General features: G+C 43.8%; 1 protein-coding gene across 27 annotated transcripts in view; it reads left to right on the top strand.

Annotated features, from left to right (window-relative positions):
- DST (dystonin) overlaps positions 1 to 14,864 on the top strand; it is a 736,344-nt gene that overhangs the window by 224,160 nt on the left and 497,320 nt on the right. The window contains exon 1 of one of the 27 annotated variants that reach the window (XM_077487839.1): positions 8,766 to 8,850. The exons of the other annotated variants lie outside the window; for them this stretch is intronic. Within the exon in view, the coding sequence (XP_077343965.1) occupies positions 8,781 to 8,850 (70 nt within the window). The 5' untranslated portion in view covers positions 8,766 to 8,780. Of the gene's footprint in view, positions 1 to 8,765; positions 8,851 to 14,864 lie in introns of those variants that run through there. 27 annotated transcript variants of the gene reach the window in all.

Here is a 14,864-nt window from a genome sequence, read left to right as displayed (position 1 = left end):
GAGCGTCGCTAAGATGGGAAGTCTGTCTCACAGCCAGAACCCAGCACTGTGTAGTGTATGTAGCTGAAGTTACATGCAGCACATACAGGGCTTAGACACTGCAGCACTAAGTGAAGAAAATCGTTCATTTGGACCAGCTTGGTCCAAACAAACTATTTAAAGTGACAGGAAACCTGGAGATCAGTTTTAATCAGTTCAGCACAACAAAAGAAGCCACTTTAAATTACTATTGCTCCCCAGTAAACACTACAATTGTATTATAGATGGAAAGTCTACTCTAATTTACCTTTATTTGAGTCCATGTACTGTTATCTACTACAATGGAACCTTGGTTAACAAGTAACATGTTTAACGAGCGCCTTGGAAGATGAGCAACTTTAAAAAAAAATTCTCACTCAGTTTGCGAGTGTTGTCCCGCAACACGAGCAGAATTCAAGCTACTGGGGTGTGCAGCACCGCATTTGGCCAGAGGTGTGGGGGCATCGGTGGAACTTGGATGGGTTTGGAGCAGTTCAGAAATACTCAAAACCACTCGGAAATACTCAGAAACACTCGGAAATACTCAATTCCCGTGTGTTTCAGAGCTTTTCCGAGGGTTTCCCACTTCAGCCGAGCTGTCCCCGAGTATTTCCGAGGCTCTCCGGCGCCCCCCACCTCTGGCCACATGCGCTATTGCATGCAATAGAAGTCAATGCGGAACAAATTATCTTCATTTCCATTGACTTTTATGGGGAAACTCTCTTTGATATGCGAGTGCTTTGGATTACAAGTATTCTCCTGGAATGGATTATGCTCGTAATCCAAGGTTCCACTAGCAGATTACAGAGAGCTCCACACATGTAGGATGGGTGGATCATCACACTGTGTGCATCAGTAGAAACACACAACCTTGTTGCCTAGTATGGCAAGGCACTCCACTGATCCTCCCTGCCAGGCTTATTCCTCCAGCACGAGCGATTGCACAGTCAGTATCAGCAGATCATTGTGGTAGGGTGTATTCTCCTACTAAAGCCGCAAGGTGGCTTTACCTGATTTTCCAGTTATTGTTACTTAAGAAATTATTTTCAAACACAGGATGTCACTAATTATTTGCTTGTTATATTAATTCCTCCTGTATGCCATTTATGCTTGTGACAGGAGTTTGTGTTGTATAGATTGCCTGCCATGCATAATGTAATGAAAAGCTCCATCCTAAAAGATAGTGTCAAATATACAAACTTTTACTAACTCAATTTGGATGCTGGATAAACACTATTCCATTTTGCCACTTGCACATTCCTCCATTCTCTGCCCTTTGTGTTGGTTTCTGGCACCAAGTGTGTTTGCTTACACCACACAGAGACTTTCAATATGTCACACAATACTCTGTTTGTATCCAGATGCAACACTGACAATGCTGGTGAATATTAAATACTTTCTAAAGCCCGGGCTCCTAATGCGGGTGTGTCATTTGTAGTGCTAAATGAATCCAATGTTTTATACACATGAAAAGTGACAGTGACAATGTGTGTGTGCATGTTTAATAGCAATAAATCATAATGTTAGTAGATTGGGAGGGTTACCATGCTCTGCTAAATACAAACAATGCAAATGTTATTGTTCTTCAGACATCACTGGAAAGTTACTTCCTTTTCAGACAAGCTGGCATTACTAGAAATCTGTATACAGTAAAGAATCAGTCCACCTAAAACTGATATTTTAGATTGTGGTACATGCTGGAGAGAATATCATTGGATCCCAAGGACTCTGTTAGTGAACTTTTATTGCCCAACACATCTGCTGTGGTCATTATGAGAAGCTGCTAAAATGAGAATCACAATTTTTTTGCTTAGAACAGGGTTCTCAAACTGGCGGCCTGCCAGCTGTTGCAAAACTACAAGTCCCATCATGCCTCTTGCCTGTGGGAGTCATGCTTGTAACTGTCAGCCTTGCAATGCCTCATGGGACTTGTAGTTTTGCAACAGCTGGAGGGCCGCCACTTTGAGAACCTTCTCAAAGTGGCTTCTCATAATGACCACAGCAGATGTGTTGGGCAATAAAAGTTCACTAACAAAGTCCTTGGGATCCAATGATATTCTTTCCAGCATGTACCACAATCTAAAATATCAGTTTTAGGTGGACTGATTCTTTACTGTATACAGATTTCTAGTAATGCCAGCTTGTCTGAGACCCTTGGCTTAGAATAAAGATTACGATTCTCGCGGTGTAACATCTTCTTTCACATTATACAAAAAAAAATTGGGCTAATTTTACTGTTTCGTTTTTTTTTAAATTAATTAAAGTGTATTTTTTTTTTAAAAAGTTGCGTTTGAAAAACCGCTGCGCAAATATGGTGTGACATTAAATATTGCAACAACCACAATTTTATTCTCTAGGGTCTCTGATAAAAATAATATATCATGTTTGGGTGCTCCAAGTAATTTTCTAGCAGAAAATTATGATTTTTACTTGTAAGCAACAAATGTCAGAAAAGGTTTGGTCTTTAAATGGTTAAACTTCCCTCATCTACACACTGGAATTCTTTCCTTTGATAAAAGAACACAAAAATTATTTTGTTTCTACTTATTTGTGTGTTGTAATAAAACTTGGTAGGCTGCCTGTTTTTTTTTTTTGTCAGAACTCTCTACACTTGTTAGAAAGATTGTGACAATGCTATTTTGAAGAACAGGAAGGGAAAAAGATTGCGATTTTAATTCTTCGTGCAGCTCTAGTATACAGGGATTGAAATTCGGCCAATCACTGTGGTCGAAAATGAATTGAATTGAATTGAATGAATTACATGATTGTATACAATCACCTTATAAAATAACCCATTAAGTTTAAAAATAGAAATGTAAGGCAAAACATTTTTTGTATAGATAAAAAAAAAATTCCCTTTTTTATGATCACATTCCCTCTGTTCACAGCTGCATAAGAGCTAGGGGGAGGAGGACAAGCAGCAGCACAATGAGATTGCCTGGGAATGGCTGTGCAGCGGAGGTGTGTCAGGACAAGTCTGATCATTGGAGGAGAACACACTGAGCTCCTAACATAGCTAGAGAACTGACCACAGTGTTCTCTTCTGCTTAGTGTGGTCAGTTTTTAATAGTAAAGCAAGGGGAATAGCAGGAACACCAGGGATTTTGCATAAAGGAAGCAATACAAAGAGAACGGGATACTTTCTCATACAAGTACATGGTACAGCAGGCACATATCAGGAATATGAAGTGTTGGGCTAACAAACACTTTCATTTCTCCACACCAATGAAAACCAAAATCAAATGAATGTTATTGAAACAGCAGTTGCTCCAGAGCTGAGTAAATGAGGTAAAGCTTCATTTTGCAAAAAGTACCCAATAACGTGAACTGTAGTTCTGCACTTTTGCTTACACATGATTGGATGATGGAAATCAGCAGAGCTTTTGCTCATTTACTAAGGTCTTGAGCAATTTCTCTTGCAGAGTGCACAGTCTATTTGCCTTTATTAACCCCCTTAGCGGTAATCCCGAGTCTGGCTCGGGTTAGGAATTTGCTGATACAAGCGGTAACCCCGAGCCAGACTCGGGATGGCTTCGCTGGATGCAGGGGAGGACACAGGGAGAGTTACTTACCTTGTCCCCTGGATCCAGCGATGTCCCCCGCGCTGTGTGATCGAGCCGTCCTGCGCTCGATTCACAGTGCCGAATGCCGCCGAGCTCCGTTCCCTGCGAGGTTACAGCGCACGGGAGCGAAGAACGGCGGCAAATTCAAAAAAGTAAAAACACACAAAACATACACACCCCCTTTGTCCCTAGTGGTCTGTGCAATGCGCTGCATGCACTTTTATATTATAAATACTGTTTTTTCTGCCTGAAATTTGGAGATTGTCCATAGCAAGGGAGGTTAAATCAACCCCATAGTACTGCATTAAAAATTCTGCCTGTTTGTCAAGTGTTTTTCTTTTGCTTAAAGCGGAGTTCCACCCAAAAATGGAACTTCTGCTTTAAGGGAAGGTGACCCCCTGACATGCCACATTTGGCGGAAACCCTCTTTTTAGAGGGTCCCAGCTCCCACTTCCTCCCGGGGCTCCACGGTGCCGGAAGGGAGATCACCCCACCCCATCGGCAATCATCTGCGAAACGTTACAGGACCCAGATGATTGCCTGGCCAGTCACAGCAGTGAAAAAGTGAAAAAAGTTCTGCTAGCTGCATCTTTGGAGTATTGTATTCACCGCTCCTAAACCGCTCCTACCCATTGAAATCAATGGAGCAGCGAGGCTATACCACTGGCAAGGGTGGTTTTAACCCTTTTTCGGCCGCTAGCAGGGGTTAAAACTGCCCCTCTAGCGGCCGCATACTGCTGCTAAAACGACGGTAAAGCGGCGCTAAAAATAGCGCCGCTTTACCGCCGACGCCGCTCCCACCCCAGTGTGAAAGGGGCCTAACAGTTTCTCTTATGTACGTCCTTAGGGCCGGTTCACACAGCGAGGCGCGGCGAGGCGTCTCCGACTTACCTCGCCGCGACCTGCGGGGAGCTCAGCGGCGACTTGCAGAGGACTTCTGTATAGAAGTCAATGCAAGTCGCCCCCGAAGTCGCCCCGAAGTAGTACAGGAACCTTTTTTCTGAGTCGGAGCGACTCGAGTCGCTCCTCTCAGAACGGTTCCATTGTACAGAACGGGGGCGACTTGCGGGAGCGAGGCGAGGCGAGTCGTGTCGCCTCGCCTCGCCTCGCTGTGTGAACCGGCCCTTATGGTCTGTAAAATATACCATTGAAAGCATTTTATTATGTCTGTTCAACAAATGCAAAAAAATGAAACCAAAGTGTTATTCATCCAACTACAAATCTTGTAAGCTGATCATTTCTTGTGCTCTGTGCCTCTGAACTGTTATGCCGCGACCAGACTTTCCGTCAGAATAAACACTGATGGTCTTTCTGGCGCAGTTCCGCCGAAACTGACTTGCCTATACACGATCACACCAAAGTCTGTTCATGATGACATATGATGGGACTAGAAAAGGAAATTCAATAGCCAGTAGTCAATAGCTGCCCATGCGTCGTTTTTGGTCCACCGGACCAGCATACACACAAACGGTTTTCCCAATAGGAATTGAGTCCATTGGAAAGATTTAAAACATGTTCTATTTCTAGGTCTGTCTGAATTTTTGAAAAAAAAAAGTCAGATGAAGCCCACACATGATCGGAATATCTGATGAAATTATTCCGTCTGACCTTTTCTGCCGGAAAGTCTGGTCGTGTGTGGACGCGGCATTATCAGGTAGCATTTCCCTGCCATCTCCATAGACTACAGAACATCTCCCCCTGTTATGAAGAAGAGAGGGAGGATGACGTGTAGTCCTAACATAGTATTATGTGTTCCTAACACACTTCCTTTCCTAGTATAACAACGCTGTTCAGTGCAGTGGTAGCTTTTCAAGGCTGAATAAAAGGGGGAAAAAAAGTGGAAAAACTGTCAGCTCTAAGGACTGTGATCTGCAATACTATCAATTTTTGTTCATGGGTTTAGACTTTGGACATTATTTGGTATTCTAAGTACGCTTGTTCACTAACCAACCAATGTTAACTGCAGTTCTGCAGAAAAAACGTTAGTAAATCATTCAGATATTTAATATTTTCTGCAGAAAATACTCACAAGCACAGGCTTTTTGTAATAATAATATATGAATTCAGAATATGTTACCTGCACATGAAAATCCCTTTTTCCAGGGTGGCAGGCTGTGTATTCCTCCGATGATCTGATGGTATCTCAAGGCTGGTAAACACTGCAGGGCGCTATCTATTTCTGAAACCAAACTGTTGTTTAACTATTGGTTGAAAATTAACACCAATTCTTAAAGATACACTGCAAATACATTTGACTTAAGATCTTTGTCAGTTCTGTAGCCTGAACATCAAAATCATATTTGCATTTTCTTGTGGGTTTTTGTACAAAAATCTATTCATGATTTATTTTTCCGACAGAGTTTTCAGACAAATCGAATGCGTCTCTAAACTTAAGAACAAAAATTGATTGTACTGCAGGTTACCGGTCCTTGGTGGCTGCATTCATTTTTTTTTTTTGATTTTTCTTTCTTTAATTTAAGCTTGCAATCCTGCCATTAACACACTTCCTGTCCTAGGGTGACAACCATATTGAGCAGTGTCACATTACGACAAAGAAGTGTGTATGGATTACACAATAACTCCCTCTCTTCTCCATAACTGGGGGGGTCATGGTCAAACTTTCTGTCGGAAAATGTGCGATCGGATTGTGTTGTCAGAAATTCCGATCGTATGTGGGCTCCATCTGACTTTTTCTGTCAGAATTTCCGACACACAAAGTTTGAGAGCTGGATCTAAAATTTTCCAACAACAAAATCCGATCTTTTAAATTCCGATCGTGTGTAGACAATTCCGACACAGTGCCATGCATGCTCAGAATAAATTACGAGACGAAAGCTATTGGCTACTGGCCTCTTTATAGTCCCGTCGTATGTGGTTTACGTCACGTCGTTCTGAATGATCGGATTTTCCGACAACTTTGTGCGACCGTGTGTATGCAAGACAAGTTTGGGCCAAAATCCGTCTGAAAAAATCCGATGGATTTTGTCATCGGAACGTCCGACTGTGTGTACAGGGCATATGCCCACTCATTAATTGGGCTGTATGGATTTCAAATAAATGCAGCAAGATGGGGGACCATTTGGACTACTCAAATGGTCTTATAGAAAATAAAACATTTTGGAGTTCCCCTTTATGGTTCGACCAATATGAATCTTAAAAGAGAGAATATTGATAGTCATGAGTTCTTAAAGCTCAACTCCAGAAAAAAAAAAAAAACATTCTATTTTATTTTGGGTTAGGCAGGAAAGGGTTAGAGATTCTGTCAGTTTTTACAATTGTCTGTGTCTCTATTGGGGAGAGAAACACGCCACTCACTTCCAGTCAGAACAGGAAATGATGCAAATCTTCTTTGGTGGGGACACAGATACAAAGAAAACCAGACACACAGCTTTAACTCTGTCTAAAACTAAAATAAAACTGAAAAAAAAATTAAACATACATTTTTTTTTTCTTTAGATTTTTAGGTAAAATACCCTATTTATAGAACTAGAGTTATTTTTTGCTTCATGGCCTTAGACCTCGTTCACTCATGCGGCAGGGTTGTAGACACTTCTTAAAGCAATTTCAGTGGATTTCTGTTCAAAGGCGGTTTAGAGGCGGGTGATAGCCGGAGGTGATATGCGGCCTTCTGAATGCCCACTTTTTTTTTTTTATATCCCCAAGGGGGATTTTACATTGAAATCCTATTGGACTGAGTTTGACTGCCGCAAGGTTGTGATGTGGTTGTACTGCCTTCCCATTTACTTGGAAGGGGTGCTGTTGGCAAGCACCGAAAAGGGTGCTGTTGGCAAGAGACACTGACTACCATCTGTGACATGCAGTAGAAACGGTGAGGCACTGAGCAATGCAATGTATACAAAATATTCACTGGCCATGGTAACTTTGGGAGTACTGTATCTTTTTTCCAGCTATCTTCCAAATGTGTGAACAAGACCTTACTGAATGTATGACTAAATTGTTCTTTAAACTGTACCATAGTTGTATTGTGTCTTTAAGGGGAATTCTAGGCTTTACTCAACTAATGGTAAAAATGCCCCTCCCCCACATATGCAGACTTACCTATCTAAGGAAGATATATATATATATATATATATATATATATATATATATATATATATATATATACATATATAGATAGATAGATAGATAGATAGATACCTAGTTTCAGGCTGCTCTGGTCCTGTCACGTGATCAGACTCCCTTATGTCAACTATTAAGAACAGCCGCAGGGGAGAAGAGGGAGCACTGACAACAAATGGGCCTTATGAGCCAATGAATGAGGTCACGGCTCCCCAGCATTACTAGCCATTGTTGGAGAGCTCTCTCTTTTCCCCTGTACCTGCCGCTGGCTAACACGGGAGATCACATGACTGAACCGGAGTGAGAATAGGTAAGTATGTATCTTTCATACAATGATTAGTCAGCATAGGTGTTGGGAGGAGGGGGGGCATTTTTAAGAATCAGTTAGATATAGCCTGGAATGCCTCTTTAGACCTCTTTCACACTACCGCAAAGTCACGCGATTTAGACACAATTTTTGCCGTGATTTCAGGGAATGCCTGTGTAACTCACATCAAAGTTGGACCAAAATAGTGCAGGGGCTACTTTGAAGTCGACACGACTTGTCATGCGACTTTGCAGTCCCAAGTCGCAGGACAAGTCGTACAAGTGTGAAAGCAGCCTTAATGTCTATGTTGTTATAAATACAGTAACAAAAGCCTCACCACCCCACCAATATTCACTCATTTAGGGAAAGCAGATAAGTGTGGAGGAACTACAAGTTCTAGAATGTCCTGAGCTGTCCTATACCATTATGGTCAGGCATGATTACCTGTTACCTCTGTTCAGGGACTTTTACAGTTATTTGAATAATAACATCATCACATTTACAAACATTGCAGTTTGCCAATGAAATAAAATATCTCTTGGTTTTAATAAAATATCTCTTGGTAAAATATGTTGTTTTGACCTACCTGACCTCTCCATGTACTCTATAGCTGTCGTAGACAGTGTGCTACAGTTTACATTACAGTAGTTATTTGTGTCATTCAGAAACTACAGCTTTGCCTTGTGTGGCTTTTTTAAATGGGAGTTGCTACTGGGTCAGGCGGAGCTTCTCGTCTCTCGTCAGTGGATTTTCCTTCCTGCACTGCAAAAAAACCAAATCTCCTTAATTTGACATGAAGAGGTGCTGGAAGAATGATGTGGCATCTGTACAGTAGTGAACAGGATCTGAATGCAGTGCTGGTGTCTCTGATGTGCTGTATGGGTCAGTATGTGCCATACTATGCTCTCCTACTGATGTTCTGTATGTGCCATGCTCTGCTCTCCTACTGATGTTCTGTATGGGTCAGTATGTGCCATACTATGCTCTCCTACTGATGTTCTGTATGTGCCATGCTCTGCTCTCCTACTGATGTTCTGTATGGGTCAGTATGTGCCATGCTCTGCTCTCCTACTGATGTTCTGTATGTGCCATGCTCTGCTCTCCTACTGATGTTCTGTATGGGTCAGTATGTGCCATGCTCTGCTCTCCTACTGATGTTCTGTATGGGTCAGTATGTGCCATGCTCTGCTCTCCTACTGATGTTCTGTATGGGTCAGTATATGTCATGCTCTGCTCTCCTACTGATGTGCTGTATGGGTCAGTATGTGGCATACTATGCTCTCCTACTGATGTTCTGTATGGGTCAGTATGTGCCATGCTCTGCTCTCCTACTGATGTGTTGTATGGGTCAGTATGTGCCATGCTCTGCTCTCCTACTGATGTGCTGTATGGGTCAGTATGTGCCATGCTCTGCTCTCCTACTGATGTGCTGTATGGGTCAGTATGTGCCATGCTCTGCTCTCCTACTGATGTGCTGTATGGGTCAGTATGTGCCATGCTCTGCTCTCCTACTGGTGTTCTGTATGGGTCAGTATGTGCCATGCTATGCTCTCCTACTGATGTTCTGTATGGGTCAGTATGTGCCATGCTCTGCTCTCCTACTGGTGTTCTGTATGGGTCAGTATGTGCCATGCTCTGCTCTCGTACTGATGTGCTGTATGGGTCAGTATGTGCCATGCTCTGCTCTCCTACTGATGTGCTGTATGGGTCAGTATGTGCCATGCTATGCTCTCCTACTGATGTTCTGTATGGGTCAGTATGTGCCATGCTCTGCTCTCCTACTGATGTGCTGTATGGGTCAGTATGTGCCATGCTCTGCTCTCCTACTGATGTGCTGTATGGGTCAGTATGTGCCATGCTCTGCTCTCCTACTGGTGTTCTGTATGGGTCAGTATGTGCCATGCTATGCTCTCCTACTGATGTTCTGTATGGGTCAGTATGTGCCATGCTCTGCTCTCCTACTGGTGTTCTGTATGGGTCAGTATGTGCCATGCTCTGCTCTCGTACTGATGTGCTGTATGGGTCAGTATGTGCCATGCTCTGCTCTCCTACTGATGTGCTGTATGGGTCAGTATGTGCCATGCTATGCTCTCCTACTGATGTTCTGTATGGGTCAGTATGTGCCATGTTCCGCTCTCCTACTGATGTTCTGTATGGGTCAGTATGTGCCATGCTCTGCTCTCCTACTGATGTTCTGTATGGGTCAGTATGTGCCATACTATGCTCTCCTACTGATGTTCTGTATGTGCCATGCTCTGCTCTCCTACTGATGTTCTGTATGGGTCAGTATGTGCCATGCTCTGCTCTCCTACTGATGTTCTGTATGTGCCATGCTCTGCTCTCCTACTGATGTTCTGTATGGGTCAGTATGTGCCATGCTCTGCTCTCCTACTGATGTTCTGTATGGGTCAGTATGTGCCATGCTCTGCTCTCCTACTGATGTTCTGTATGGGTCAGTATATGTCATGCTCTGCTCTCCTACTGATGTGCTGTATGGGTCAGTATGTGGCATACTATGCTCTCCTACTGATGTTCTGTATGGGTCAGTATGTGCCATGCTCTGCTCTCCTACTGATGTGTTGTATGGGTCAGTATGTGCCATGCTCTGCTCTCCTACTGATGTGCTGTATGGGTCAGTATGTGCCATGCTCTGCTCTCCTACTGATGTGCTGTATGGGTCAGTATGTGCCATGCTCTGCTCTCCTACTGATGTGCTGTATGGGTCAGTATGTGCCATGCTCTGCTCTCCTACTGGTGTTCTGTATGGGTCAGTATGTGCCATGCTATGCTCTCCTACTGATGTTCTGTATGGGTCAGTATGTGCCATGCTCTGCTCTCCTACTGGTGTTCTGTATGGGTCAGTATGTGCCATGCTCTGCTCTCGTACTGATGTGCTGTATGGGTCAGTATGTGCCATGCTCTGCTCTCCTACTGATGTGCTGTATGGGTCAGTATGTGCCATGCTATGCTCTCCTACTGATGTTCTGTATGGGTCAGTATGTGCCATGCTCTGCTCTCCTACTGATGTGCTGTATGGGTCAGTATGTGCCATGCTCTGCTCTCCTACTGATGTGCTGTATGGGTCAGTATGTGCCATGCTCTGCTCTCCTACTGGTGTTCTGTATGGGTCAGTATGTGCCATGCTATGCTCTCCTACTGATGTTCTGTATGGGTCAGTATGTGCCATGCTCTGCTCTCCTACTGGTGTTCTGTATGGGTCAGTATGTGCCATGCTCTGCTCTCGTACTGATGTGCTGTATGGGTCAGTATGTGCCATGCTCTGCTCTCCTACTGATGTGCTGTATGGGTCAGTATGTGCCATGCTATGCTCTCCTACTGATGTTCTGTATGGGTCAGTATGTGCCATGTTCCGCTCTCCTACTGATGTTCTGTATGGGTCAGTATGTGCCATGTTCTGCTCTCGTACTGATGTGCTGTATGGGTCAGTATGTGCCATGCTCTGCTCTCCTACTGATGTTCTGTATGGGTCAGTATGTGCCATGTTCTGCTCTCGTACTGATGTGCTGTATGGGTCAGTATGTGCCATGCTCTGCTCACCTACTGATGTGCTGTATGGGTCAGTATGTGCCATGCTATGCTCTCCTACTGATGTGCTGTATGGGTCAGTATGTGCCATGTTCTGCTCTCCTACTGATGTGCTGTATGGGTCAGTATGTGCCATGTTCTGCTCTCGTACTGATGTGCTGTATGGGTCAGTATGTGCCATGCTCTGCTCACCTACTGATGTGCTGTATGGGTCAGTATGTGCCATGCTATGCTCTCCTACTGATGTGCTGTATGGGTCAGTATGTGCCATGTTCTGCTCTCCTACTGATGTGCTGTATGGGTCAGTATGTGCCATGTTCTGCTCTCCTACTGATGTGCTGTATGGGTCAGTATGTGCCATGCTATGCTCTCCTACTGATGTGCTGTATGGGTCAGTATGTGCCATGCTCTGCTCTCCTACTGATGTGCTGTATGGGTCAGTATGTGCCATGCTATGCTCTCCTACTGATGTGCTGTATGGGTCAGTATGTGCCATGCTATGCTCTCCTACTGATGTGCTGTATGGGTCAGTATGTGCCATGCTCTGCTCTCCTACTGATGTGCTGTATGGGTCAGTATGTGCCATGCTCTGCTCTCCTACTGATGTACTGGCTACCTTCTCTGGGGCACTTACTGACTCATTAATGCCGCGTACACACGGGCGGACTGTATGGCGTACTTAGTCCGTCGAAACACATTTCAGCGGACAGTCCGCTCGTGTGTGGGCTTCAGCGGACTTTTTCAGCGTGCAGTCTGGCGTACTAAGTATTTCGGATTTTTCAAAATTCTGTCCGTCGTACTTTGGTTTCAGCGGACAATCCGCTCGTCAGTAGGCTAGTTCGACGGACTAAGAATGGCGCATGCTCAGAAAGGATTTACACGGCGGAAGGGTGCTTTGCTGTGTCTTGGACTTCCTATTTCTAGTCCCGTCGTACGTGCTGTACACGTCATCGCGCAAACTTTCGACGGACTGTTTGGGTATCCGTGTGTGGTCAAGTCCGTTCAGTCGAAAGTATGACGGACTGTCCGTCGGATTGTACGACGGACTAAGTACGCCATACAGTCCGCCCGTGTGTACGCGGCATAACACTCACTAAGCCTCACTATTTACTAACCTGGAATGGTGCTTTCACATAGCTCAAGGCTTCATACAGAGGGCTTTATGTCACAGCTGTGTCTACTATTCTTTACCTGGATTGCTCACTTCACTTTTGATACTGTTACACTATTCCAGTAACTAATCTTTCTTATCTTGATAAAGTAAATTGTTGTAAAAATGACCCCATTATGATTAAGTTAACTAAACTGTATAGCAAAGTAACTGGGGAAAACATAATTGAAGAGAAGCTTTTACTCATAATACGTCACAGTGGGAAACATGTCTTCTACACTCATATAACAGTTTGGCATTTAAACTTTAAGCTGTATGTGTTTTGGAACTTTACAACAGAATATACGGTTCATTTTAAGGGAAATAAATGATATCACTTAAACTATATTTAGGGCCCATGGTGTTTGTGTGCTTTATTTATCTGGTAATAGTCATTTATGCCATAAGCCTAATTTGTTTTTGGGTTGTGCTGAAGACAACTTAATATAAGACAGACAGACAGACAGACAGACAGACAGACAGACAGACAGACAGATAGACAGATAGATAGACAGATAGATAGATAGATAGACAGACAGACAGATAGATAGACAGATTAAACTTAGTAGTTGTAAAGGCTTGGGTTTTTTGTTTTATCTTAATGCATTCTCTGCATTAAAGTGGTTCTGAAGGCTGAAGGCTGTTTATCTTCATGCAAGTCCAGTATTGATCCAGTGATGTGCACAAGAGCGGCTGCTGTCCCAGGTATCTTGCTCCTTATTGGCTGAGATGCAGTAGTAGGAGCCATTGGCTTCCACTGCTGTCAGTCACAATCAGTGAGAGTGGGGCATGGCTGAACTGCACTCTCTGTGTCTTATATACAGACAGTGGGGCTCGGAAATGAGCAGGCACAAGTGCCATCATAGCAAACACTTTAAGGTAAAAAACTTTCTGTGTTTAACACCCCCCCAATACTTACCTGAGCCCCATCTCGATCCAGCACTGTGTCCAAGAGCAGCAGTGCTGCTTTCTCTCTCTCCTCACTGGACATGGAGGCAGAAGCCATTGCTGCTATCAGTGAAATCCTGTGAGGAGGGTGCTGGGGTGGGGGGAGAGGGTTTTGTGTGGCCAAGGCATGCTGTGTGTGTCCCACATAGACCTGCTTAGGAGCAAGCCACACATAAGTGCCCCCATAGCAAGCGTCTTGGCATGGGGGCCCTCGGAAGGGAGGAAGAGCCAGGAGCACCAGTGGGGGGCTCCAGAAGAAGAGGTTTTGGGCTGATGTGTGGAACCTTCAGAATTGTTTTAACTTAGTGAGGTAGGCCCATCCCCCTAAAGCAATGCAAACAGCATGCATTTTTACTTTGCCCATTCTATTAATTTCACTAATAATACCTACCCCTGCCCCATTGTGTATGTTCTAAGTTAGTTGGGGTCAGAACTTACTTTTCTGGCTAAGGATCCTCCCCCTGCCTCCATGTGACAGCGCCTGCAAGTGTCGGATCATCCACAAGGCAACCTAGACAGGAGACTAGGGATGGTGGAAGTCCACGGGGCCAACTACTATACCACTATTTATCAAAGCTGTGTGCACCTGCTTGTTATATCACATGGGAAGGTGCTCTTGTAGACAGTTGGTGTCTTCTCTGTACCCATTAGAATCTTTCTCACTGTCACAGCAATACAGTGGCAAAAGCTGCAGACTTGTGTCTTCTTGCAGTCTTCTACCTTAATCTGTCTCTGGAACTTGGCCCCAGAGGCTGACCTCTTGGACACCCGGCTCTGCTTGGTGGGAAGAAGGGTAAAAAGTCAAATGTACTGCCATACCAATAGGTACTAGGTATTTCACAGAGTTGTGGCAGGTGAATGGGACAGTGGCGTGGGGATGGCACATTGCAACTTATCAGTAGCTGAGGGGGTAAGTTATCAGGCAAATCTATTGGGAAAAGTACAGGTGTAATTTATAAAGGATAGTATTTATATATGAATTTACATAGCTAGCGTTTTACCATACAAAACAACTACTACTGTATAGATGTGTCATTTATTTGACAATAGAAAATCAAAGCCACAGTCTTACACAAGCAGAATGTTTAGTAATAAACAACACTTTTCTTTTCTTTCTTTTTTGAACAGTTTTGACAAAGTCTATTGTGTGATGTTAATGTGCTGGTCAAGTTGAGATTCTTTGCTGCCCTCAAAGCGGTGGTAAACTGCTGGATTAATTTTTTTTTTTACCCTGCACGTTTAGGAGATATTT

Source organism: Lithobates pipiens, unplaced genomic scaffold (genome assembly GCF_037356315.1).
Source record: "Lithobates pipiens isolate NorthernLeopardFrog02 unplaced genomic scaffold, aLitPip1_a1.2 Scaffold_18, whole genome shotgun sequence".
In the NCBI taxonomy this organism is placed as follows: Eukaryota; Metazoa; Chordata; class Amphibia; order Anura; family Ranidae; genus Lithobates; species Lithobates pipiens.
This window is presented reverse-complemented; position numbering and strand designations above follow the sequence as displayed.